The sequence below is a fragment of the Notolepis coatsorum genome, assembly GCF_963971535.1.
Source record: "Notolepis coatsorum genome assembly, chromosome: 5".
In the NCBI taxonomy this organism is placed as follows: Eukaryota; Metazoa; Chordata; class Actinopteri; order Aulopiformes; family Paralepididae; genus Notolepis; species Notolepis coatsorum.
The window spans coordinates 136,228,287-136,255,183 of record NC_140169.1 but is presented as its reverse complement, the minus strand read 5'-3'; the positions used below and the strand labels follow the sequence as shown (position 1 = coordinate 136,255,183).

Sequence of the window (26,897 nt, the reverse complement as noted above, 5' to 3'; positions counted from 1 at the left end):
GGATAGGTATAGTCAAAGATAGACTTGGTTAACACAGGTTTATTATCAAGAGTATATAGCTGAATGACCCAACAGGGACACCAGCTGGTGTGCCCCCGGGTGAGCTCCAGTGTCCACTCAGACGTGGCTCTTTATAGGGGAGAGAGGGGAATTCTGGGTAAAATGGCCCAGGGTTCAGGATTGGAGGAGGCTAGGGTGAATTAGAGGGGGATGGGGGGAATCGGGAGGAGGAGAGGCGAAGTAAGGAAGGGGGGGGGGGGGGGGTGAGTTAGGGGAAATAGACAAATAACTGGACTTTGAAGAAGTCTTTATTCGGCATTGGCGGCACACATGGCTGCTTTAAAAAGAAAAAAAATTATATAGCGTTTTTATCCAAAGCGCTTTACAATTTGTTCCTCACATTTTACCCATTCCCTCACACATTCACACACCGACGGCGGAGGCGACCATGCAAGTTCCTGTTCCTGTGTGTTGCTCATCGGGAGCAACACACAGGAACACACACACATGCAATTTTTGTTGGGTCGCCGATGCGATTGAGGCTCTGCACTTGACCCATCCCGTCGTCCTTCCCCCCAAGGGCAGCCGGGAGCAGATAGGGGCTGCAGCGTGGGGCCGCGCCCCGGGGACCAATCCAAGTGCTCCTGTTGTGCATGTTTTTCCATTGGGTTTATCTTATCGGGGGGGGGGGGGGGGGGGGGGGGGGGGGGGGGGGGTGTTGGGAGCACGGGGAGAACATGCAAACTCCACACAGAAAGGCCCGAGAGATACCCCACCTGGCTACCTGGCAACACAGAAACCCGGTCCCCAAGCGGGAATCGAACCCTGGACCTTCTAGCTGTGAGGTGGCAGTGTTAACCACTACACCACCGTGCCGCCAGACATAGGGGGGTTGAGGGTGGGAGACAAAAGTTGAATGGTAATGTGTTGGAGGTTGAAACATGGCTGGGGGATTGTTTGAGGGGGTGGAGGGGACTATTCTGCCACACTGTCCAGCAGCGTAACTAGTAGGGGTAGGTAAGGGACACAAGAACTGTATCACTCATCCACTGATGACTTGACTGTGATCCTTGCTCCAACTAGGACATGAGTGTGCTATCGCTGCATACAGTAGGTGCGTGGAAGGGTCTGCAGTGGTTGATTGTGTGAATGATGAATGTGACGTTGGTTCTATGGCCAGTTATGCAACAGAGGAAGCGATCAAGCGAATGAACCGACCAACCAACAAACAAACCAGCCAGCTGATCCACAGTCACCAGGTTCATATCATGAAGAGTTCTGAGATTATGATGAATTGAAAATGGGGGACCCTGATGTAAACAAGATGAAAGTCTTTCTCTGGTCTGCATCCTCTTAACAATTGTGTGTATTGAGCTGTACTGTATTGTACCCATTCTGCAATCTGTTAATACAATTTTCAATCAATCAAATCAATCAATCAATCAATCAATCAACTGTCCTTATAAGCAGTGGTGGAAAGTAACTAAGTATTTTTTACTCAAGTACTGTACTTAAGTAACATTTCGAGCTACTTGTACTTTACGTGAGTATTTTAATTTTAGGGAACTTTATACTTTTACTCCACTACATTTCAAAGGAAATATTGTACTTTTTACTCTTTTTACACTACATTTATCTGAACCCATCAGTTACTACTACTAGTTACTTTGAAGAAAAATATTTTGCATAGAAAAGGTGGGAAAAAATCTATGAAGATGATAATCATTTGAAGCCTGTCAACTTCAAGAGGACATAATCAGAGCAACATACTGTAACTGGACCACATACCACTTTAACCTTTAGAGGTCAATGGATTGAGGATTGAATGCTCCCAAGCACTGGAATACACAAACATCATGTACTGTAGAATGCATACTTTTACTTGACATACTTAAATACATTAAATTGTATATACATCTCTACTTTTACTTAAGTATAATTCGAACGGAGGACTTTTGCTTTTACCGATTTTACCTACCGAGTACTATTTCATCTGGGTATGTCTACTTTTACATAAGTAAAGGATGTGTGTACTTCTTCCATCACTGCTTATAAGAGTGACCTGAGGTGACCAGCACTTTCTGAATCTGCACAGGGCCAAGTCTACCAATCGGGAAATCAATCTGAGATTAGCCAATTACAGGAGACATCACTTTGTGCTGAGAAGTTTTCAGGTGAACACACAAAGTTAAGATTTATTTCTTCTTTTCTCCATCCCTTTTTCGGTTGAGGTTAATACAATGGGCCGTCAGATATTTAATTTGCTCCCTATCACATAAGGTTATTTCAGAGTTAATTAACTAACCGTGACCCTATACGTACAAATCCAGAAGGGACAAGGCAGGCTATTCTCTGTCCTGGCTCCACGCGGTGGTGGAACAAACCTCCCATCACAGTCAGGACAGCTGAAACACATCCAATGTTCCGCTATTGACTAAAACCACACCTCTTCAATCAATATCTGAACTAAAGAAAACGGAAGAAAACTTTTTTACTGTCTTCTACTATTATGTACTATGCTACTATGTCTATACTACTATCTACTATGTTACTATACCTATTCTACTACCTACTATAGTAAAAAAAAACAAAAAACAAAAAAACTGTAAATGTCTGGCAGCAACGGTTGCCAAATAATTGTTATGGTTAGTAACCGACCCCAATCGCACAACACAAGACAGGTATGAGAGTAAGCCAAGAACTGGGCATTTATTGAAACACAAGGAAAAAACGGCACTGTCCCTTTAAGGGAGAACACAAAATACTGGATAAACAGAATGGGAAAAGGCACAGTGCCTTTAGGAGGCGAGCTGGCTAAAGGGACGGCTAAGGGAAGGCTAAGGGAAGGCTAACGGAAAGGCTAACGGAACAGGGCCGGGGTAAGGGAGGAAGGGAGGACTAGGAGGACTGGACAGGGAGGACTAGGAGGACTAGAGAGGGGAGACAGGGACAGAGGCCCGCGGAGGCGGGCTGGGGACAGGGAGGACTAGGAGGACTAGAGTGGGGAAAACAGGGACAGAGGCCCGCGGAGGCGGGCTGGGGAGAAGGAGGACTGGAGGGACTAGACAGGGAGGACTAGGAGGACTAGAGAAAAACAGGGTAAGGCCTTGGAACAGGGCGAGGGCTGGAGCTGCATACTGGGACAGAGAAAACAGGGTAAGGCCTTGGAACACAAGCATTAATGAATGTTGCTGCTCTGCAGCTTCTCCCGGGATGGTTCGTCTGAGGAAGCTGACGGTGGACATCAGAACCGCTCTGCAGATCTCTCTCGGCAGATCTCCGAGGGTGGTAAACAGGACCGAGAGGGAGAGAGGGAGCGGGTTAGCTCAGAGTTCAGTTGGGAACAGAGCAGGTGACAGGAGAGGTGACTTGTCCCAAAAACAGAGTAATCCAAGTGACAGAATCTTCGGTGTATATACACACTGTGAGTGAAGTCCCAAAATACAAATCCAAGTGAATAATATCTTCGGTGAGTATACACACAGTGAGCGATGTTGAGGCCAAAGATTATCCCAATGAACTATCCAAAAAGCTGACGCTGGGTGAGTGACAGTCTGACAACAAGCAGGATATCTTCAGTGTCATTAAACACACGAAAAACGAATAGGATCAAAGACAGTCATAAAAACTCACCCAGGCGCTGTGCGTAAAGAGAGAAGGATCAAAACGGGGCGAGCGCGTCGCCACGGGAAACGGGTTGTTCAAGCGGAGGTCTGAGTGGTGCGCGACTGCTTGGAGTACGCGCCGGTACGGAGGGCGCATCTGGCGCGGAGGTCTGAGTGGTGCGCGACTGCTTAGAGTACGCGCCGGTACGGAGGGCGCATCTGGCGCGGAGGTCTGAGTGGTGCGCGACTGCTTAGAGTACGCGCCGGTACGGAGGGCGCATCTGGCGCGGAGGTCTGAGTGGTGCGCGTCTGCTTGGAGTACGCGCCGGTACGGAGGACGCATCTGGAGTGCGTCTGAATGCGCGTCAGGAGTGAAGAGCGCGTCTGCGCGGAAGAGCGCGCCGGCTCGGAGAGACGCATCCTCCCGTAGAGTATTAGGAAGCGATGCGTGTCTGGAGTGAAGAGCGCGTCTGCTGCGCGGAGGTCTGGATGCGCGCCTGGAGTGAAGAGTGCGTCTGCTGCGCGGAGGTCTGGATGCGCGTCTGGGCGTCTGCTGCGCGGAGGTCTGGATGCGAGTCTGGGCGTCTGCTGCGCGGAGGTCTGGATGCGCGTCAGGACGTCTGCTGCGCGGAGGTCTGAAGTGGAACACTGGGAAACCTCCCGTGGAAGTTTAGAGAGCGCAGTCCAGTGTCTCCCTCAGGCAACGGCGACAGGAGGCGAAGGCTGGAGCGCATCTCACGCCGGAGATGAAAACAGCATAAACAGACAGAGGACCTCCCGAAGGAGTCTTGGTGATAGAGAATATGATACGGAATGATACGGCACGACCCGACAAGGGACAGAGGGGAAGAGCGAGGTACTTAAAGCCCACAGGGGAACTAATTAGAATACACATCAGGTGCGGGAGGTAATTGAAACTTGAACCTAGAAGTGTGTGTTCGGCACCAGACCAATCAAACACATAATGACAGGTAGTCCAAGGGTGTGGTTGCTGAAGAGCAAACGAACGCGAGGGTGGGGGCTAGTGAGGTGAGGAGAATGCAATTGATAAACAGAAAACTAAAGGAACAGAGCGAGTAGGCTTAAAGGAACAGAGCGAGTAGGTGAGCAATGGACAAAACCTCACAATAATTCCTGTCAAATGACAGTCAAATCAAATACCTTTACAGATTACAACCTTTATTTAATGGTTAATATTTTGATAAAAGGTAATTTACTGTATTTTTATGCCATTTACACTTAACACTTTCAGCGCCACGCCTGGTTTTCCGTTTTACCGCTTGAATGCCACCATCGGCGCCAATGTTAACGTTAATATTGCCTAATCTATGTTTTAAATTATGGCTATGTGTCTAATCTGCCCATCGCATTATCAAAGACTATTTTCCAGTCAGTGCTGTGAAGACAGATTGTTTTTTTATCGTGTCGTTGCCGTTTCAGAGCAGTTAGAAAAGCCCCCGTTTTGATATAAAAAACAGCTCATTCTGGAGCATTCTATGAAAATCGTCTTTTAGTGGAATATTCCACAACGTTGATATTCGTCGGCCTTTTTATGAATCGTTTTCAAATAAACACTAGATGATCAATATTATACGTGCACGCACGCACATTACGGCCGCGCACTGATAATCGCTCCGTTGATTTCCTCACGGACTTTTACAGTGAAACCGAAAGAAGACATTTCACAAAACAGCTTATAACTTCATCAAACTTACTCTGATTATCCTACCACTGATAACATAGAGTCCTTACCTGACATCAGATGGTATCCAACTGGTATATTCCAATTCCTGATCACCATTAGAAAAAATCGATACGTGTATGGATCCAACGCGATACAGTAGAACTCCATGATCCGCGGGGATCTGAGGCTCCAGAATGAACTGTGGTAACCCCGGCTGGATCAGTGAACTGGAAAATGTGGAGTACCGGATTTTTTTCCCCATTCATTTTCATTGAGTCCATTCCAAAATCACTTATGTCATCTGGGAGACGACAGGGGGCGCTTTTTTCCACAGTGATCGCCGGCGCCCCTCGGCTATACTCGGGTAGGCTCGGGTGATGCAATAATTTTTCAGATCGCAAGAAAAAAAAAATTATAATAATTCCGAGAAATCTCGTGAGTGGCACGCAACCACCTAAAAAAAACCCAGAGAAATCTCGTGAGTGGCACTCAAAGTGTTAAAGTACAAAAACAAAAGTATTCTGTAAAATAATACAGTGAATTTCCTGTGATTATTATTTGTTTTGAGTGTCAGAGCTCTGTCCCGGTGAGCGTCTCAGAGCTCTGTCCCGGTGAGCGTCTCAGAGCTCTGTCCCGGTGAGCGTCTCAGAGCTCTGTCCCGGTGAGCGTCTCAGAGCTCTGTCCCGGTGAGCGTCTCAGAGCTCTGTCCCGGTGAGCGTCTCAGAGCTCTGTCCCGGTGAGCGTCTCAGAGCTCTGTCCCGGTGAGCGTCTCAGAGCTCTGTCCCGGTGAGCGTCTCAGAGCTCTGTCCCGGTGAGTGTCTCAGAGCTCTACTCAGAGTGTAGCACTCATGTTCGGCACTGTTTGACGAACAACACCACTGACCACTGACCCTTAGCTGCCAGAGTTGTACCCCCCCCCCCCCCCCCTGCTGACTTGACAACATTTGTAAGTGGTTTTGGATCAAAGCGTCAGCTAAATTACTAAATGTCAATGTTATTGTTGCATCCCTGTTCCTGAGCTCATCTCAAGGATGTCTTACTCATCTGTTTGATATTTTCAATTATTCATGTGATTACTGCAGACGGTGGTGAGTTTTCATATTTTCTTTCTCACAGAAGAACGTTTGTTTTGTTCTTTGAGTCTCTGCAGTATATGAAGTGCGTATAGTCATCAGTGACTCATTTGATCCCTCGTCACCTTGTGGTTTTTGTGGAGATTAGATATTAGATAGTTTTGCCTGATATCTTTGTATTTTGTCTCGTGTCGAACGAAGCCCCATTTGCAAACATTAGGACCACAAAAAAAGAAAACACAAAACAGAACACTACATAGGACAGTCAGTGACATACATTTACATTTTACATTTACATTTACAATTACATTTACATTCACATTTACATTTACATTTACATTACATTTACATTTACAAAGTGATATATTCGCTGGGACTCTTCCCCATGGGGTCTCCATTGTACCAGAAGCCCATCGATACTGACAACATTCACAAAAGACTGTGGAGATGGACATTGATTTCAGGAGGAAATCCGTTCCACTCACTCCCTCTGCGGTGAGCAGAGCAGAGTCACACAAATTGGTAGCAGAGGTACCATCCTCCTCCAACAGGACCTGAAATGAATGAATGAAAACGTTTATTTAAAATGGACACCACAGCTACATTGGACCGGTCACAGTGGACAGACCATATGTGTTGTTTGCGTGTTCAACACCAGTCCATTGAGGCTTTTCTAAAAGATAGAATGAAATTAACAGTATAATACATAATTAAAATCACAAATCAGAACAAATAGTTACCAGAACAAGAGTCCATGATCAAAACAACAAAACTAGTCCGCGTCTACACATGATTTCAACCACACTTTGAGTCCTCTGTTGAAGACGTTGACATTGGACTCCAGTTTTAAGCCAGTAGGCAGAGAGTTCCATAAGTTTGCCCCTTTAACGGAGAAGGCAGACTGTCCAAACGAACTCTTGCACATGGGAACAGTACAGTCACCATTATTGGAAGCTTGTGTGTTTGCTCTGCTAGAGCTCCAATGTCTAACCACCAGACCAGTCCAGATAATAAAGATGAGACATGATTGTGCAAACATTTAAAAACAAGTCTAATATTACAGAAAATTACAACATTTTCAAACGTGAAAAGATTGTGCTTACTCAAAACACTGCAGTGATGCCATCGCATTGGTTTACGGCCTGTTTGTATATTATAGTTATTGGTTTTAGTATGGTTTGTGAGGTTTGTGACCATGATGTGATAAGTAAGTGGGAATGAATCATATACATTTTAGCAGCTTTAGTTGACAGATCCCTTCTAATAAAAATGAAAACAGTTTAAATTAGGCTTCTTACATACATAATGTACCTGTTTATAAAATGTTTGGTTCTTGTCTAATATGATTCATAGGTACTTGACCTCATTCACTTCGGCAATTATTTCATTTTTTATTTGCACCTCAAACAAATCATTTGTAGGCCTTTTGCGTATGGAGATACACATAGAGACAGTTTTCTTGACATTCAAGGTCAAATGAGACGACACAAGCCAGTCAGAGATGTTGTGTAACACCTGGGTCAGGTGCTCAGCTGCCATGCTAGCGGTTTTAGCAGAGACACATAGATGACGGTATAAATGGCGACAGGGATGTCACTACAATCACCAAGAAGGTCCAGCAGAGCATGTGCTTCCTGCGACAGCTTAAAAAAAGGCAGTCTGTTGTCACACCCTACCATCTCTGTGCGACTCGGCCCGGCATCATCCCACTCTAAGCGGAAACTACAGCGGTGTGCAGAAAATATTCTCCCTCGCGGATCTGTAACTACTCCTCCAGGATGAGGAAGAGGGCCTAAAAGACCAGGACTAACCTCCCACTTGAACGACTACTTTCCCCCTGGTCGTAATCCTCCTGAACAGAGACCCTTCATCTATCACTGAATGAATTTGGTCGTTAAAGAACCCAGGACGCCTATCCCAAAGAGTAGAGGGTTCCCCGATGTTCCTGGCCAAATTCCCAATCAGGTCTCTGACATCAAGGCCACCTAAGCATCACTTCCCCTTAATTGGCTGATATCAATCCCTGTCTCCTGAGCCGTTCAGCCATTGTGTAGTGTGATGTGTAGGGATGGGTACCGAATTCGGTACTTTTGAGGTACCGAACCGAAACACGTCGGTACTACCGAGTATCGAATCAAGTGAGAAACCGTTTTTTTTTTTTTTTTTAATAATTTTTTTTTAATTATTATTATTCTTTTTTTTTCCTTTTTTTTTCGTGTCAACGTTCACACGCACAATATATGCTTACCTAGGATTTGACTTGATTCAACAACAAAGCAGTCGGAGCAATGACAAGCCGAAAACTGTCGAAATTGTAGTTATTTGAAGTTTGGATATTTTTTTTACGACTGAGGTAGGCAAATTAAATTTCTTGAGACTAAAGTACCGAAAAATGGTACCGTTGGGTACCGGTAACGATTCACAGGTACCGGTTCAAATGTGAAAGGTACCCATCCCTAGTGATGTGTGCCTGGTGCCAGTGTATGGCAGCCATTGAGCCTGCGTAGCCCAAGGTTGGGTGCTACCAGTGTCAGGATTCGTCTGCCCAGCCTGGTCCCATTCCCCCTCCAGCTGCCCAGCCTGGCCACATTCCCCCTCCAGTCCAGAGAGCCTGCCCTGCACCCCCCTCTAGTGGACTTTTCCCGCTACTCCCCCTACTGCCTCTGTTATTGGCTATTCATATGTGTAACCTCCAAATGTCTTTAATGTGTAATGTATTCTCCGTTGTGTTGTCTATGTTGCCCACTCTGTTTCCTGGTCTGGTCTAGTGTATTGTCTCTTGTATGTATTGTTATTCAGTCCCGTCATGTATTTGGTGTCACTGTTAATGTCAGCTTGTGTGTCTGTCCAGGTGTGTCTTGTTAGTGATTAGTCTCCCTATATATTCTGTCCTTTCCTGTTACCTCCCTGTCGGTTCGTTATCATTGTTATCATATCTTGTTTGTGATTCCACGCAGCACCCTTCCGTGCTCTCCACGTTTGTACCCTTTGTTATCGGGTTTTCGTAACATGTAATCTGCCAGCTTACTGAGGTACTATTCTTGTTTTGTAGTTAAGCCTTGTGTAAAATACAAGTAAAGCCTTTTGTTGAACTACATCCCGTTGTGTCCTGCCTCTCTCTACCCTCGTCCTGTGATTGCTATTGGGTCCACACCAACACCGAATCATCACAACCAGTGGTGGTGAAGGAGGCAATTCCCACCCTACATTTTGTGGGGAGCGCTTTGAGCGCTATATAAATGTAATGATCATTCATTCATGCAGCACCCCTGCGCACTCGCACACTCTCACTTTAACTGTGCCTATTTGCACTATCTTGCACTTTGACTGTGTACGTATCTCAGCCATTCCTACTGCACTTTGTCTTTAAATGGAATGCATTTATATTTACATAATAACACTGTGTTGTACTGTATTGTAGTTTATTGCTCTGCTTAACTCTTGTTGTTTTTGTATCGGATGGTATGTAAATGGTATATAAAACATTGGCGGATAAATAATTCAGATCCTGAATTGAATTGAACATTATCCTCGCCGATTATAATACACAACAGAAACATATACAGATCCCTGTTGCATAATACAATGTGTTTCTGTAGCGTAATGGGTAGAGTGTGGCTCCAATGCAGTCAGGGGTTCGATTCCCACTTGGGCCAGCCGTGCTAAAACATGTATGTACTTTACAGTGGTTCGGTAGGTAGAGCAGCCACCTGGTAATCCGGAGGTTCCCGGTTCGATTCCCGCTTCTCCCGGGCAGCGTGTCGAAGTGTCCTTGAGCAAGACACTTAACGTTAGGTTATGACTATAACCAAGTTCTGTTAGTTAGGGGCGATGCTTGGCATCGCCTTCTGCACTATCTCGCGTACGTGCACGCGTACTGAATAAACCACAAATGTACCTCTAATACCAGTATTAGTCTGACCACACCCCTCATCAGCTTACCTTCATAAGCAGGTGTGTGGTCACCTGCTCTCCTCCTTCCCAAGCTTTCACCACAAGGTGAGGACAAGGGCTGCAGCGGCGTCCGATGCCAAGCATCGCCCCTAACTAACAGAACTTGGTTATAGTCATAACCTAACGTTCTGTATCGTTAGTGGCTTAGCTTGGCATCGCCTTCTGCACAAGGGAGGCCAAGCGGAGCCACTTGGCTGACAAATACACCCCGCTGACAGCCCCCCAAAACCATCAGAACAGGGAGGGCCGAGCCCCCCCGACCCCCCCTAATGGAGGGTAGCCCCCCTATTAGGGACGTCACGGGAGGGCGACGGACCCGACCGTGCGAAGAGGCACTCAAGCAACTCAACGCACAGGGTGAGCAGACCGTGGCTTGACCCACGACTACACACACGCACAACCCGCATGCCACCCGGGAACGAACGGAGGAACAACCTCGTTACTGCCCCCAGAATCACGGGGTCAAGGGCAAACCCAACCCCGTGGCAAGGCCGTAGCAGCGGAGCACGAAGGAAGACCCAGACCCACCAAAAGGACTGGACTCCCTGGAATGGGGGCCCGGAGAAGTCCATGATGCCAGCATCAAGACCCCACCAGGTGGGCACGTAGTGCCCCGCCCCCCACATCGCCAGCGTATTCGGACAAAGGCCCCTCAGTTACTGCACCTGGTATTCCCAGGCGGAACCAACCAGGCCAGTAAGCCGAGCGGGCCCCGTCCCCCCAATAGTACACCGCCTGGCACACTGACCCTGCAGAATAGGCAGTCAGCATGGCCGTAAGCACACAAAAAAGGTTAACCAACGGAAGCAGGCAGCGCACCGGGGAAAAACCAGGCAACAGGCTGTTAACCCTAGCCTGGAGACTGCGGACGAGACAGGCGCCAGAGGGGACAGCTGAACACAGCCGCCCCGGCGGAAGGAGCGTAAGCTGGCGGTGTTGCATGACCAAGCCTCCATTTAACAACCCCCACCCAGAGGGGTCGAGGCAGAGAAGGCTGACACGATTGGCAGACGTCATGAACGTGCAGGGGCACCCTCAACCGGTGAACCCGGGAGTTGACACTGCTCCAACACACCAGGGAATCAACCACCTCGGTGTTACCCAATGCGGTGGTTGTTCCTATAACCCCTCAAGAAAAAACTCCAAAACACACCTGCGGGTATACACCGGCTATACCGCAGTACAAGCGTTTCAGTTTCCAAAAAGGGTTAACCCAGGCCTACGGGTCGCAAACATCACTTCGGACCGGGCCTGGCGGTACGGGAAGCACAGGGTCACCAGAGGAGGTCAAAAAACCACCCCCACAGGCCCCTCTTCGCCATGCGTGAGAGAGGAGCGAAAAACAATGGAGAACCAGCCCCTAAGCACACCGTACCTGGTATTCCCCGGCGGTCTCCCAACCAAGTACTAACCAGGACCAACCTGTGTAGCGGCCGAGATCCGACGAGATCGAGCGCGTACAGAATGGCATGGCTGTAAGCCATGACGACAGTGCTGAGTAAAAACATACCCAACCAGGGTCTCCATAGCGCTTAACCCTGTGACACCCAGACCGACCTGGCATTTTTCCCCCTGAAAAAAGCCCAAGTCCCTCAGGGTACCAGAACAGCAGATCTGCATCCCCGGCGGACAACGGGTTCAACTGATCTGGACCAGCGTGACCAGAACCAGTCCCGTGCCCTAACCACGCCGACATGCCTACTCCAGGAGAAGGGCAGATATGCGTGTTGATCTTAACATGAAAAGAAGGCGCCACCCAGACGTCGGGACGAACCGCGCCTGGTGGCCCACCCCAAGGGCGTGAGACCCCACTACATATGTTCAGATCCATCCCGTCATCATCCCCCAGACATGAACGAGGATCCGTCGACAACCCACCCAGGTCATGGGATGTGGTCGCCGGAAGAGGAAAAACCCCCATCTCAGTTGCTTTATAAAAACGCTGTTTCAACCACAAGCAACTAAGGCGTGCCAGTCAATCGCCTGTTTACAGCGAGCTAGCACTATACGTGCGTCGGGACACACCCCCATCAATGAACAGGCTATTTAGACCTGTCATTGAATCCCCAAGGCGCCCAGGGGAACGACAAGAGGGGTGTGACACTCCCTAACTCCAACACTTCTGGAATAGAAAGAAGGAAGCATCAACAGTATGTATCCCAGTCTACACAGCCGGGGTAAAAAATGTTCACATTTTTACATCCCACCACCCTCCCATAGGAAAGAGACGGGGATCCCCAGAGAGACTTCCCACGCGAGCTGTACAGATTGAAAAGAATATATTGCACCTTGAGCCATGTAAAAAACTGGTTTTAGGGCCTCCGGGGAAGAGGCACCGAACCCATACACACTCAATAAACGAATTGAATCGAATATACATACAATAGAAAAGGACCCTTCTAGAGGGTCCACTCACTTTGACAATCTGAGGAGGAAGGCTCTGTACTCTGATGGAGGCTTCCTCACATGGATCACATGGAAGAAGGAGTCCGAACTCACAGAAGGCCTGAGTAGGCGCTTGGTGAGGAGGAGCCCTGACCACCCCCCCTGAAAACAGATCCATCACATGGACCTGAACAGCACACGGAAGTCCTACCAACAGAGACGCGCACGGTGACGTACTCTATGGCGGGGGAATTCCTGCGGTGCACACGCCCAATATACCAGGCCGTGGGACCAGGAACTCCCTCCCCCCCCCCCCCCCCCCCCCCCCGTAACGTGCCGAACCGCCACGTGACGGGAACCTTGAAGGACAGGGGGTGTACCCCTGACCGACAGAACAATGGGGAGAGGAAAGGTTACCAGTTCACCCCTTTACGACCCCACACCCATGATACGACGTAACGACAAAAAGAGAATATGACACAGTCATAGTCAGCTCTATGAAGCGTTTCACAGCTCCACACAGCGCACGAGCTAACCTGCTATCTGATTTTTACTAAGGAAAAACACAGAATAGAGAGGGCTCTAAGAACCCCGGTCCAACATACACATGTGCTTCTGTGGCCAGTACAACCCAGTTGTAGGTCACATGACACACACAACCCATCATCATCACAATGAGAGAATACATCATTCTTGATTAGTATCGACCACAGGCCTTGCTAAGCACACATGACAGCAACCAAACCAATTTCCCTTTAGGAAATAAGTTTCTCCAGCAGATTTAGCACAACCTCAGCAATCAAGCTGAGAGTTACATCGTATCCCTACCACACAAAAGACACAATTAATGCACAACATGTCTGATAGGAGGTGATAAAGTCCCCAGGGAACCGGGGGGGGAAAAACACAATCCTCCTATTTTACCCTCAATACGGCCAGTTAAAACAGGAAAACCTGTTAATGTGTGAACTCACTGTCCATTGTCATTACAGTCTGAGAAAGAACATTCTTTTACTCACTCGTCACCAAGCATAGCTTCATAGGTTAGTTGCCTTAGTAGTGAGTACACGGTACACATAAACACCATGATGTTTCTCACACAACAACCAGATCAATACATCACGACCTGCACGGAGAAGCTACTGCCAGTGACAAAAACAGCTCACACACAACCCGCAACGTATCTCAAATGCATTGCAACAACACACGTTTTGGGAAAAAACACCGTCATTCACAATACATTTAGCAAGGTAAAACCAGAAGACGTGTTATGAGGGTCTGGCCAACCCCGTACCTGCCCGGAACGCAGATCAGCGAAGTGCAGTCACAAGCCACCGTAGAACACAGCCCTCTTTGTTGACGCAATCCCCGTCTAGGCTCAGGCAGGGTTGACGAACATCCCCTGTCAAGGATGACGTCGTGGTCAAGAGTGTAAAACATGTTAAAAATCAAAGCACGTTCAACAGAATAGCATCAAGCTAACGGCTGCTCCAACCGTTCGGGTGCTATCGCTTCCGCTCGCGAGACGCCGATCTACGACGCACGCGATCAGGAGCGAGCTCCCGGCGGCGCGCGAGAAGCCAAGCTACCCCGCGCCAGGCCACCGACCGGCTAACCGTAAGCTATGAACATGTAAACAATGACATAACACTCACCCAGACAGGCCGCCGTTCTGAACCCTCCTCACTTTTTAAGAGAAAAGAGAAAACAAGACGTCAACACCGCTTCACAACGGTGACATTAACACGTCCGGCGGAATCAGCACAGTACCAACTGGCCTGTATAGCTGACTTTGAACATGAATCTGCCGCTATCGCACATTACATGCACATATCCCCTCGTGAAGGAATACTCTCATTTGGATATGAAAGATGGGGTCTTAACACGGTGACAGAGAGAATCCACTCGTCCAGAACACACAGGGATCACCAGTGTCAATGGTCGCGGCCCACTAGTTAAAACTATAATGGTCGCCAGACCAAGGCCTTCTGTCGCCTAGACGGCTAAACAAAGGACCCTAGCCTGGGGCCGGTTTCCATAAACTTTGTCTAGTAGCCCCCATAGCACTAACAGACAAGTGGAGCCCGCCAGCAAACACTACTCACCCAACCTGGAACGCACCGCTCCTCACAACAGCGGCATGTCCGACAGTTCAGCTGTGGCCTGACAGGTTTCACCCCAACAAACACAGCAAGGAACTGCAGTTGAGAAGCATGCAGCGGCGTGCTCCCAATACGAAAACCGGTGGAGGGTTTGTAGAATGATCATCATCTTCTAGACACTCCAGTACGAAGACAATATCGCCGTATTTTCTCGAAAATAGTGAGAGAGAAAATAAAGATATGATGTCAACGTATCCTTGTTTCCCAAGCTGTTCCTAATCCAATTTCTTCCATCATGGTGTCAAGTGTGGGGATCTACCGAGGCACCTCTTCCTTGTGGTGAAAGCGAGAAGGAGGAGAGCAGGTGACCACACACCTGCTTATGAAGGTAAGCTGATGAGGGGTGTGGTCAGACTAATACTGGTATTAGAGGTACATTTGTGGTTTATTCAGTACGCGTGCACGTACGCGAGATAGTGCAGAAGGCGATGCCAAGCTAAGCCACTAACGATACAGAACCCCTAACTGCTCCCGATGAGCAGGTCGGCAACTTGCATGGTTGCCTCCGCCGTCGATGTGTGAATGTGTGAGTGAACGGGTAAAATGTGAGGAAAAAATTGTAAAGCAGCCATTTACCATTTACAGTATGTTCTAGCCTATATAGTACATGAAACAGATACAGAAGGTGTGTGAAACTGTCAAAACAGTATCTGAATTCCTCATTGTCATCCCTCTCAGACATTCCGATGGCCCGTTGCGAGCAAGCTGGACGAAAACGAGATCTTGGAAATCCAGGTGTACAACTACAGCAAAGTGTTTACCAACAGGTAAGGTACACAAGTCACAACCACTGTCCTTAGGTAGTCCTACATCTTCATGTACAACAGCTCACCGGCATTTTAGAATAGATCACAAGTGCTGATACAGCCACTCCACAGCCGTTTTAGAACGGATTAGAAAAGCATGCAGACCGCTGCCGCACAGGCATTTGAAAATGAACCAAAGCGATTGTTGTGCAACGGCTTCGAACTGCATGGGAATGAACAATGAATGAATGAATGAATGAATGAATGAATGAATGAATGAATGAATGAATGAATGAAGTTTATTTCGAGCCATTTAGCATGTACAAAAAACAACAACACAAATAAAATTACAAGTTGGCCGAAAAGGTTAGGGCTGAAGCTACAGTACAAGCTTGTAAATGCCCTAACCCAGTGCATCATCTTAAATGTATCGCTGATCTTCGTTATCAGCCCCAAAAAAAATTAAGATAATAATAATTAACAATCAAAATCAAATCAATCTAAATGTTTAACAATTGATCTAATCAATTTGTTTCTAAACACATGGTTATCCATCAACAGCATATTTCTCAAGAATAAGTTCTTTGTACATCCTTTTGAAATTAGCAGTATTTTTTACTTTCTTTTAACTCCTCTCTAGACGATTCCACAACTTCACCCCACAGACAGATATGCACATGGTCTTCATAGTGGTGTGTACAGTCTAATAATTGTAGTTTCAGCGTAGAGGCCTCTAGCTCTGTTTCCGTCAAGGTTTGTGGCAAATACAAACTGACAGGTGGAATGTGTTGTTTAGCTAAAGGCACTTTAGAGAGTATGGTCCTTGGTCCCTTAGAGAGGTTCTAAATGTACTCAATTTCAATGGGGGACATGGTGCGGACGACAGGGCAGGCTATGAATGGCTTCTCTCCATACACTAGGAGGGAAAGGGGGGGGGGGGGGGGTAATGGAACAGCATTAGATAAGTAGTGGATGCATCTGGCCCTCCCCTGGACCACCCCTAAACAATCAACACAGAGTTAATAGCCAGGGAGTTACAGTGGGAAATAGAAACATTTTCATTTACTCAGCAGTGTTAGAGACCTGAGTGAAGTGTGTGTGTGTGTGTGTGTGTGTGTGTGTGTGTGTGTGTGTGTGTGTGTGTGTGTGTGTGTGTGTGTGTGTGTGTGTGTAGGTGTGTGTGTGTGTGTGTGTGTGTGTGTGTGTGCGTGCGTACGTGCGTGCGTGCGTGTGTGCGTGCGTGCGTGCGTGTGTGTGTGTGTTAGTCTTTGGGGAGGGGTGTGTCTGTGACATGTTACTAGTTTAGCGAGGTTTAATTGTGATGAATATGTGTGGTGAAATACTGGAACTGCAATATCACTGATATTGAAATTCCCATTAGAATCCATTGTTGCCAGTTTGTTGCATATTATGCATATTTTGTTATTGACACATCTGCCTCCCTGGTCCTTCAGGTCCTTGAGGTATCAGTGACTGGACTTTTGAGGCCGATGCCGATATTTGAGAGTAAAACATTTCCGATAACGATATTCACACACAACTTTAGCAAGGATCCCTCAAATGTAGTTATAAAAGAGTTGAAGATATGTAAATACGAGGTGGGATATATACAGTTGAACAAACTTTACTGTGAATGCCCGTGGACAATTTTACATGCACCTCATTTGCACGTGACCCCACCTACTCCTGTGCGTGCCTCTACAAGACACCGGAAGTGGTCACGTCCACACCCTTCCAAGTTCGAATTCCATACGTGGAAACATCCAAGGGACCTCAGGGCGCTGAAGAGCGAGACGCTCAGCCAGTATTCATAAAACTAGGGTTATAGGATAACCTTTGTTATATTATCATACTGGCCAATCGTGTCTCGCTCTGCCATTATGAGATCAAAAGGGGCAGAGCGGACGCGTGGCCACGTCAAATGCACCCCCTGAGGGCCCGTAAGCCCCTGCCATGGAGGAGGGTAGTCCCGTCCACCCGCCCGTCCTAACAAAGGGGGGGAGGCAGTCAACTACAACCAATGTGCGAAAAAGGGAACCAGGCAACCCAGAACGCACAGTGCAAGCGGGACCACGTGTGACACAGCACCCCGCGGTCCACAGTACACCACACACACTTGCTAGCCCACCTGATGGCGGGATGCAGGAGAGGTCCCGGACCTCAGGACTGCCTGGGAGACAGAACCCCCAGTCATGTCCATGAGGTAAAACCTAACAAAAGGACCCGAGGAGGACCAGGAGGCCACAGCGCAGATGTCCTCCACCGAGGCCCCCCCCAACAGCGCAGCGGAGGCCACCACTCCACGAGTGGAGTGCGCCCTGACGCCTGCGGGGGGAACCTGTCTGGCCAAAGTGTAGCAGAGGGCAATGCCCTCGCATAACCAATGTGGCAGGCGTTGCTTGGACAGCGCCTTACCCGCGTGAGATCCACCGTAACAAACAACAGTCGATCGGTAGCCCTGAGATCCTGCGTGCGACTACGGTAAACAAACCTTCAGCGCACGGACAGGACACAACAGGTGAAAGCTCGCCTCCAACTCACTAGTGTGAGGAGGAGGGTGAAATGCCTGAAGCACAATATCCCTGGAGCGATATAGCTCTGGATATTCTTTGGCACGAAGGCCGGATCAGGCCACAGAGTCGCCTGCTATCGGCCCGAATAGACAGGTACTCTGACCGCACCAAGAGAGCACACAGCTCACCCACACGTTTAGCGGAGGTGATGGCCAAAGGAACGCGGTCTTAAAGACAGACGAACCAATGGCGCCTGCTCAAGAGGCTCAAACGGGGCCCCCAACGCGTCTATATTAATCCCAGCCGAAGAGTGCGTCGCGTTTCTCTGATTGGCCATGACGCCCATGTGACCGCGGCAGCGCGAGAGAGCGGCAGTGCGGAAATAGGCTGCATCCTCCACGTCAAGAAAGACAGACAGGCATTCTCTGCGACAAACCCTAACCTTAACCAACTCCGAAATAATGCCTAACCTTAACCCTAACCATAACCAACTCCGAAAGAATGCCTAACCTTAACCCTAACCTTAACTTAACCCTAACCTTAACCAACTCCGAAATAATGCCTAACCTTAACCCTAACCTTAACTTAACCCTAACCTTAACCAACTCCAAAATAATGCCTAACCTTAACCCTAACTTAACCCTAACCTTAACCAACTCCGAAAGAATGCCTAAACTTAACCAGCGAAAGAATGCATGTTTATAGCGAGAGATGATAAACGTAAAAAAAAAAAAAAATAAGTGATTCGAACTTGTGACCAACCGCACCGCAGGCTCCACAGCACGGCGGCGTACCAGTTGAGCTAAGCGTCGATGGAAAAACAGCGGGGATTACGGCCACATAATGCCGCAAGCTCTGCCGCTCCGCTCCACAGTGTTCTGCCCTCAAAGCCCACATGATAAGAAGATATAGCTGCGGCGTATACTTTCACTGTCGAGGCCGACCGCCTATACAGGATAGACTGGAGAAAAGACAGAACCGAGTCCCCTCACACCACTCTCGAACCATACGCCACTTCCCTGTGTAACCCATGGTAGTGGACGGAGCGTGCGCATTCCAGATGGCGTTAACCACAGTAGAGTTAAGGCGCATCCCCTCCAGATTCACCCTTTCAGCAGCCAAGCCATTGGAGGCTGCCCCAGAACAGGAGGCAGAAACAGTGTTCTGCGTGCCTGAGAGAAGGCCCGCGGTGACCACGGAACAGGGCTGAACAAGAGCTGAATCAGGGCCGGGAACCACACAGCTGTGCCCCGGTCCAGCGCGACCAGGATCAAAGTCCTGCGCTCCTGACGTACCCGCCCCAACAGCTGAACTATCAGGTGTATGGGTGGGAACGCGTATAGAATCTTGGGCAGCCATGGACCAAATCGGCCGCCGCCCGGCGGAGACGAGGGCAGCGTACTCCTCCCTGTCTGTTGATATACAACGCCGACGTCGTGCTGTCCGTCCTGATCAGAACATGCTCGCCCATCACATGATGGCCGAGCTGTCCGAGGACTAGAAGCACTGCCTTCAATTCAAACACATTGATATGTAGTGCAGACCGGGCAGCATGGTCCTTGCCAGCTGCCCCCTACTGCGTCGGTCCGACACGTCCCCCCCCCATCCCGTGAGGGAGGCGTCGGTGAAGACCGTGACGTGTGACAGCCTGCTGCCCATGAGGACCCCGCTGGTGAGGGCCCCAGGCCCCCCCCAGAGGGCGAGGTCCCCCAGTACTGACATGGGAACCTTCAGCTGCTTCCACTTGACTCTCACAGGGTCTATTTTCATACTGAAAAACCCACCTCTGTATCCTCCTCATGAAGAGGAGGCCAAGAGGGACCACAGCTTGAGCAGATGCCATAATACCGAGCAGGCGCATCACGGACAGCGCCGTAACCGTCCTGCCAGGAGGGAACCTCCCGAGTGCGCCGAGAATATCCTCTCGCCGACGCTCTGAGAGGGATACCCACATAGACCTTGAGCTTAAAATTAAGCCCAAGTACTCCACCCGTTGACTTGGAAGAGGAGTACTCTTCTTCGAGTTTACAGCAAAACCCAGACTGGTGAGGAATTCCACCACCTGCCTGGTATGAGACGTGGCATTCTCCTCTGACTGGCTGAGGACCAGAACGTTATCTAGGGTAGAATCAAATTCGTATCACCTGACGAAGCAGAGGCCCCAGCGCGGTCTCCACGCACTTGGTGAAGATGCGAGGAGCCAGAGAGTAGCCGAACGGCAGCCTCTGGTACTCGTACGCTAAGCCCTGAAACAGGAAGCGTAGGTATGTCCTAGGAGGGAAGATCGGGATGTGAAATACGCATCCTTCAGGTCTATGGAGGTGAACCAGTCTCCCACTGTGACAGCGCTTAACAGGTGGTTGATGGTCACATTCTGAACCTTCCATGGGACAGGTCCAGTATGGGCACCAGAGAATATCGGGAGTAAACGCCACTCATCGCGTCCCCCCATGGGACCACGACGATGGCCTGCTTCGCCACCAGAGAACGAATCTCTGCCGCGGACTCTGACAATATACCAAACACAAAAACGGAGGGCAGGGGTGTGCAAACTGTAACACAAGCGCTGCCCTCAGCGTTCTCTCCATCCACAATCGACATATGGCACTACTGCAGCCATACATGGTAAAAATTCCAAAGCGCCCCCGCCGCCAACTGGCGCCGGTTTGCTAAGAATCGTAGACAGGCGGCCCGGTCCCTCCCGCTGTGCGTTGTCAACCCTGGACTCGCCAACCGCACGAGCAGGGTGTCCCGCGGAGCCGGGATATCGCACCCTGACTCTACCAACGAGGCAATCGCACCGAAGGGGGGGACCCCGACAGAAGGGGCGGTCTGATACGGGGGGAGCGGCCATCACCCCTGGTGACAGAGTGTGAGGTTTTGCCCGCTGCTCACTACCTTTTCTCTGTCTTCTTTAAGCCTACTGTTAGGAATTCCCTATTCTCTGTCTTCTTTAAGCCTACTGTTAGGAATTCCCTATTCTCTGTCTTCTTTAAGCCTACTGTTAGGAATTCCCTACTCACTCTCTCTAGCCCCCACCCTCTCGTTCCTTACCCTTAGTGGCCACACCTGTTTGATATTCTATTATCTCTCGCACCTGTGGTGGCAGGCTAATTAGTCCCCCTGTGGGCTTTAAATACCAGGGCGCTTCCCCTCGTTTTGGCGTGGGGTCGTGTTGTATTCATGCCGAGTCATATTCCTAACATCTAGACTCTTTTCGGGAGATCCTCTGGCCTACCAATGCTGTAAGATGGACCTCTCCAGCCTTGAGATGTTTGCTCCAGCCTTCGTCTGCTGTCGCCGTAGCCTGTGGAGGAGACTGTTCTGCGCTCCCTGTAACTTCCACGGGAGGCACCTCAGCGTTCCACTGCAGACCCCAGCGCAGCTGTTCGTCCTGACGCACATCTAGACCAACGCGCATCTCCCGGACCCTCGAGCTTGGCACGCTCCTCCGTTCCAGCGCACTGACGCGCATCTCCCGGACCCTCGAGCTTGGCACGCTCCTCCGTTCCAGCGCACTGACGCGCATCTCCCGGACCCTCGAGCTTGGCACGCTCCTCCGTTCCAGCGCACTGACGCGCATCTCCCGGACCCTCGAGCTTGGCACGCTCCTCCGTTCCAGCGCACTGACGCGCATCTCCCGGACCCTCGAGCTTGGCACGCTCCTCCGTTCCAGCGCACTGACGCGCATCTCCCGGACCCTCGAGCTTGGCACGCTCCTCCGTTCCAGCGCACAGACGCGCATCTTCCAGACCTTCGAGCTTGGCACGCTCCTCCGTACCAGCGCACTGACGCGCATCTTCCAGACCTTCGAGCTTGGCACACTCCTCCTCGCAGACGCACCCCGAGGCGTCTCTCGGTTCCGACAGCGGCTACCCGGTGGACGACGCTCTCGCCACCGCCACTGTCCCGACGCGCACACCAAGGTGGGGCGCGCACTCTGTTCCTCGGCTCCGACAGCGGCTACCCGGTGGACGACGCTCTCGCCACCGCCACTGTCCCGACGCGCACACCAAGGTGTGGCGCGCACTCTGTTCCTCGCTCCGACAGTGGCTACCCGGTGGACGACATCCTCGCCACCGCCACTGTTCCAGCTCCCTGTTCCGACGCGCACACCAAGGTGTGGCGCGCACTCTGTTCCTCGGCTCCGACAGTGGCTACCCGGTGGACGACATCCTCGCCACCGCCACTGTTCCAGCTCCCTGTTCCGACGCGCACACCAAGGTGTGGCGCGCACTCTGTTCCTCGGCTCCGACAGCGGCTACCCGGTGGACGATGCCCTCGTCACCGCCACTGTTCCAGCACTCTGATCCTCGGCTCCGACAGCGGCTACCCGGTGGACGATGCCCTCGTCACCGCCGCTGTTCCAGCGCTCTGTTCCTCGGCTCGGACAGCCAGCCACCCGGTGGCGATGCCCTCGCCCCGTTGCTGTCCCCGTACCATTACGCACACGCCTGGGTGAGTTTTGATTGTGATGTCACTCACCCAGCGTAGTGTCCATGCCCTCGCCCCGTTGCTGTCCCCGTACCATTACGCACACGCCTGGGTGAGTTTTGATTGTGATGTCACTCACCCAGCGTAGTGTCCATGCCCTCGCCCCGTTGCTGTCCCCTTACCATTACGCACACGCCTGGGTGAGTTTTGATTGTGATGTCACTCACCCAGCGTAGTGTCCTTGCCCCCGTTCCCGCTGCTGTTCCTGTACCTTTACGCATACGCCTGGGTGAGTTTTGATTGTGATGTCACTCTCCCAGCGTATTGCCTCTGTTAGTTTGTTTGGACATTTCATCTCCCAGCGTTTTGCCTCTGTTAGTTTGTTTGGACATTTCATCTCCCAGCGTATTGCCTCTGTTTTTGGTTCTCACTTAGAATAGTATTTTTGGACTTTACATCTCCCCCTGTGTGTTTGTCACACGAAGATATTATTACTTTGTTCACTTTGTTATTTGGACTGTTCTGCACCTGCTCTGTTTTTTCCCTTTTGTGCATTAACTATCTCCTCTGTCCTGCAGAGCGGCCCAGATGATTTCCACCAGTCCTCCCAGTTCCTCCCTGTTTTCCCAGCCCGCCTCCGCGGGCCTCAGTCCCCTCTGTTCCCAAGTTCTCTGTTTCTAGTTCCACCTAGTTCCTGTCCCAAGTTCTCCCCATCTAGTTCCAGCTAGTCCTTGTCCCTTGTTCTCCTAGTCCCTAGTCCTCTATCCCTAGTTCTCCTAGTCCCCAGTTCTCCTATCCCTAGTTCACCTAGTCCCCAGTTCTCCTATCCCTAGTTCTCCTAGTCCCTAGTCCTTGTCCCTTGTTCTCCTAGTCCCTAGTCCTCTATCCCTAGTTCTCCTAGTCCCCAGTTCTCCTTCCCTAGTTCTCCTAGTCCCTAGTCCTCTATCCCTAGCTCTCCTAGTCCCTAGTCCTCTCTCCCTAGTTCTCCTTGTCCCTGGTTTATCTAGTCTCTAGTTCCTCTGTTCCCAAGGCGTTCCCTTAACCTTCCCTTAGGCGTTCCCTTACCTTCCCATAGTGTTCCCTTTCCTGCCCTCCTCTTAAAGGCACCTTTCCTTCCCCTCATATTATATTCCTGTATTTGTGATTCTCCCTTAAAGGGACTGTGCCCTTTTCCCTGTTTTTCCCTGTTCACAATAAATATCTGTTTCTTGGCAAACCACCATACCTGTCTTGTGTTGTGCGATTGGGGTCGGTTACAAACCATAACAGTACGACCCCACCAAGTCTACGACCCCAGCCAGCACAGACTGTGTATGTTGAGTTGCCTTTTTTTTTCTCTTGTTCCCTCTAGCTCCCCTGTTAGCCCTGTTAGCTCCCCTGTTAGCTTGTTAGTCTCCCCTCTAGCTCCCCTGTTAGCCCTGTTAGCTTCCCTGTTTGCCCAGTTTAGCTTCCCTGTTAGTCCTGTTTAGCTCCCTTGTTAGCCTGTTACTCCCCTGTTTAGCTTGTTAGTCTCCCCGGTTAGCTCCCCTGTTTGCTTCCCGTTTTGCCCTGTTTGACCCCCCTGTAGCTAGCCATGCCCTGGCGGCTAACCCAGTTTCCCTCTGCATGGCCCCGGTCTGCTAGCTTGGCCCCGGCTGTTAGCACAGCCTCTATGTTAATGCACCCTTGCTGCTGGCATAGGCCCTGTAGCTAGCCAGGCCCAAGCAGCTAACCTGGTCCCTCTGCATGGCCTCCACTTTTTTGTGTAGTATTCCCACAGCTAGGACTGTCCTTCCAGCTAGCTTGTTCTCTCATGCTGGTCCAGCCCTGTCTGCCAGCCTAGCTCCGGCAGCTAGCGCAGCCTCTATGTAGATGTAGCAGTACAGCTAGCATAGGCCCTGTAGCTATCAGTGCCTTGGCAGCTACCCTTTCCCTCTGCTAGCCTAGCTCGGCAGCTAGCGCAGCCTCTATGTTGATGTAGCAGTGCAGCTAGCATAGGCCCTGTAGCTATCAGTGCCCTGGCAGCTACCCTTTCCCTCTGCTAGCCTGGCTCCGGCAGCTTGCGCAGCCTCTATGTTGATGTAGCAGTACAGCTAGCATAGGCCCTGTAGCTATCAGTGCCCTGGCAGCTAACCTTCCCTCTGCTAGCCCTTTCCCGGTGCTACCATGGTTACCCCTTTGCTACCCTGCTTGCCCCTCAGTTCCTCTAGACCAGTTGCTCTAGACCAGTTCTCTAGACCCAGTTCCTCTAGACCAGTTCCTCTAGACCAGTTCTCTAGACCAGTTCTCTAAACCAGTTCTCTAAACCAGTTCTCTAGACCAGTTCTCTAGCCCAGTTCTCTAGACCAGTTCTCTAGACCAGTTCTCTAGACCAGTTCCTCTAGACTAGTTCTCTAGACCCAGTTCTCTAGACCCAGTTCCTCTAGACCAGTTCCCCCAGTTGCCCCTCTGCTACCCTAGTTACCCCTCGGCGACCCTGTTTCGTTTGCTAGCCCCACTCTTGTGGTGGCTTCCCCTACTGGCTTGGCCAGTGCCTTTGTTTTTGTCTTGTTTTGCCCCCTGCCACTCTGTCTGTATTTGTTTTGGGTCGCCGGGTGGCTCCCGTTGGAGGGGGGGATACTGTGAGGTTTTGCCCGCTGCTCACTACCTTTTCTCTGTCTTCTTTAAGCCTACTGTTAGGAATTCCCTATTCTCTGTCTTCTTTAAGCCTACTGTTAGGAATTCCCTATTCTCTGTCTTCTTTAAGCCTACTGTTAGGAATTCCCTACTCACTCTCTCTAGCCCCCACCCTCTCGTTCCTTACCCTTAGTGGCCACACCTGTTTGATATTCTATTATCTCTCGCACCTGTGGTGGCAGGCTAATTAGTCCCCCTGTGGGCTTTAAATACCAGGGCGCTTCCCCTCGTTTTGGCGTGGGGTCGTGTTGTATTCATGCCGAGTCATATTCCTAACATCTAGACTCTTTTCGGGAGATCCTCTGGCCTACCAATGCTGTAAGATGGACCTCTCCAGCCTTGAGATGTTTGCTCCAGCCTTCGTCTGCTGTCGCCGTAGCCTGTGGAGGAGACTGTTCTGCGCTCCCTGTAACTTCCACGGGAGGCACCTCAGCGTTCCACTGCAGACCCCAGCGCAGCTGTTCGTCCTGACGCACATCTAGACCAACGCGCATCTCCCGGACCCTCGAGCTTGGCACGCTCCTCCGTTCCAGCGCACTGACGCGCATCTCCCGGACCCTCGAGCTTGGCACGCTCCTCCGTTCCAGCGCACTGACGCGCATCTCCCGGACCCTCGAGCTTGGCACGCTCCTCCGTTCCAGCGCACTGACGCGCATCTCCCGGACCCTCGAGCTTGGCACGCTCCTCCGTTCCAGCGCACTGACGCGCATCTCCCGGACCCTCGAGCTTGGCACGCTCCTCCGTTCCAGCGCACTGACGCGCATCTCCCGGACCCTCGAGCTTGGCACGCTCCTCCGTTCCAGCGCACAGACGCGCATCTTCCAGACCTTCGAGCTTGGCACGCTCCTCCGTACCAGCGCACTGACGCGCATCTTCCAGACCTTCGAGCTTGGCACACTCCTCCTCGCAGACGCACCCCGAGGCGTCTCTCGGTTCCGACAGCGGCTACCCGGTGGACGACGCTCTCGCCACCGCCACTGTCCCGACGCGCACACCAAGGTGGGGCGCGCACTCTGTTCCTCGGCTCCGACAGCGGCTACCCGGTGGACGACGCTCTCGCCACCGCCACTGTCCCGACGCGCACACCAAGGTGTGGCGCGCACTCTGTTCCTCGCTCCGACAGTGGCTACCCGGTGGACGACATCCTCGCCACCGCCACTGTTCCAGCTCCCTGTTCCGACGCGCACACCAAGGTGTGGCGCGCACTCTGTTCCTCGGCTCCGACAGTGGCTACCCGGTGGACGACATCCTCGCCACCGCCACTGTTCCAGCTCCCTGTTCCGACGCGCACACCAAGGTGTGGCGCGCACTCTGTTCCTCGGCTCCGACAGCGGCTACCCGGTGGACGATGCCCTCGTCACCGCCACTGTTCCAGCACTCTGATCCTCGGCTCCGACAGCGGCTACCCGGTGGACGATGCCCTCGTCACCGCCGCTGTTCCAGCGCTCTGTTCCTCGGCTCGGACAGCCAGCCACCCGGTGGCGATGCCCTCGCCCCGTTGCTGTCCCCGTACCATTACGCACACGCCTGGGTGAGTTTTGATTGTGATGTCACTCACCCAGCGTAGTGTCCATGCCCTCGCCCCGTTGCTGTCCCCGTACCATTACGCACACGCCTGGGTGAGTTTTGATTGTGATGTCACTCACCCAGCGTAGTGTCCATGCCCTCGCCCCGTTGCTGTCCCCT

The 26,897-nt window shown here is 50.9% G+C and overlaps 1 protein-coding gene across 1 annotated transcript in view; it reads left to right on the top strand.

Moving 5' to 3' along the window:
* The window catches only part of otofa (otoferlin a), a gene marked incomplete at its 5' end in the record, with an annotated part of 319,129 nt that overhangs the window by 95,291 nt on the left and 196,941 nt on the right, over positions 1-26,897 (top strand). The window contains one exon of the mRNA XM_084314280.1: positions 15,542-15,630. Within this exon, the coding sequence (XP_084170406.1) occupies positions 15,542-15,630 (89 nt within the window). The remainder of the gene's footprint in view (positions 1-15,541; positions 15,631-26,897) is intronic.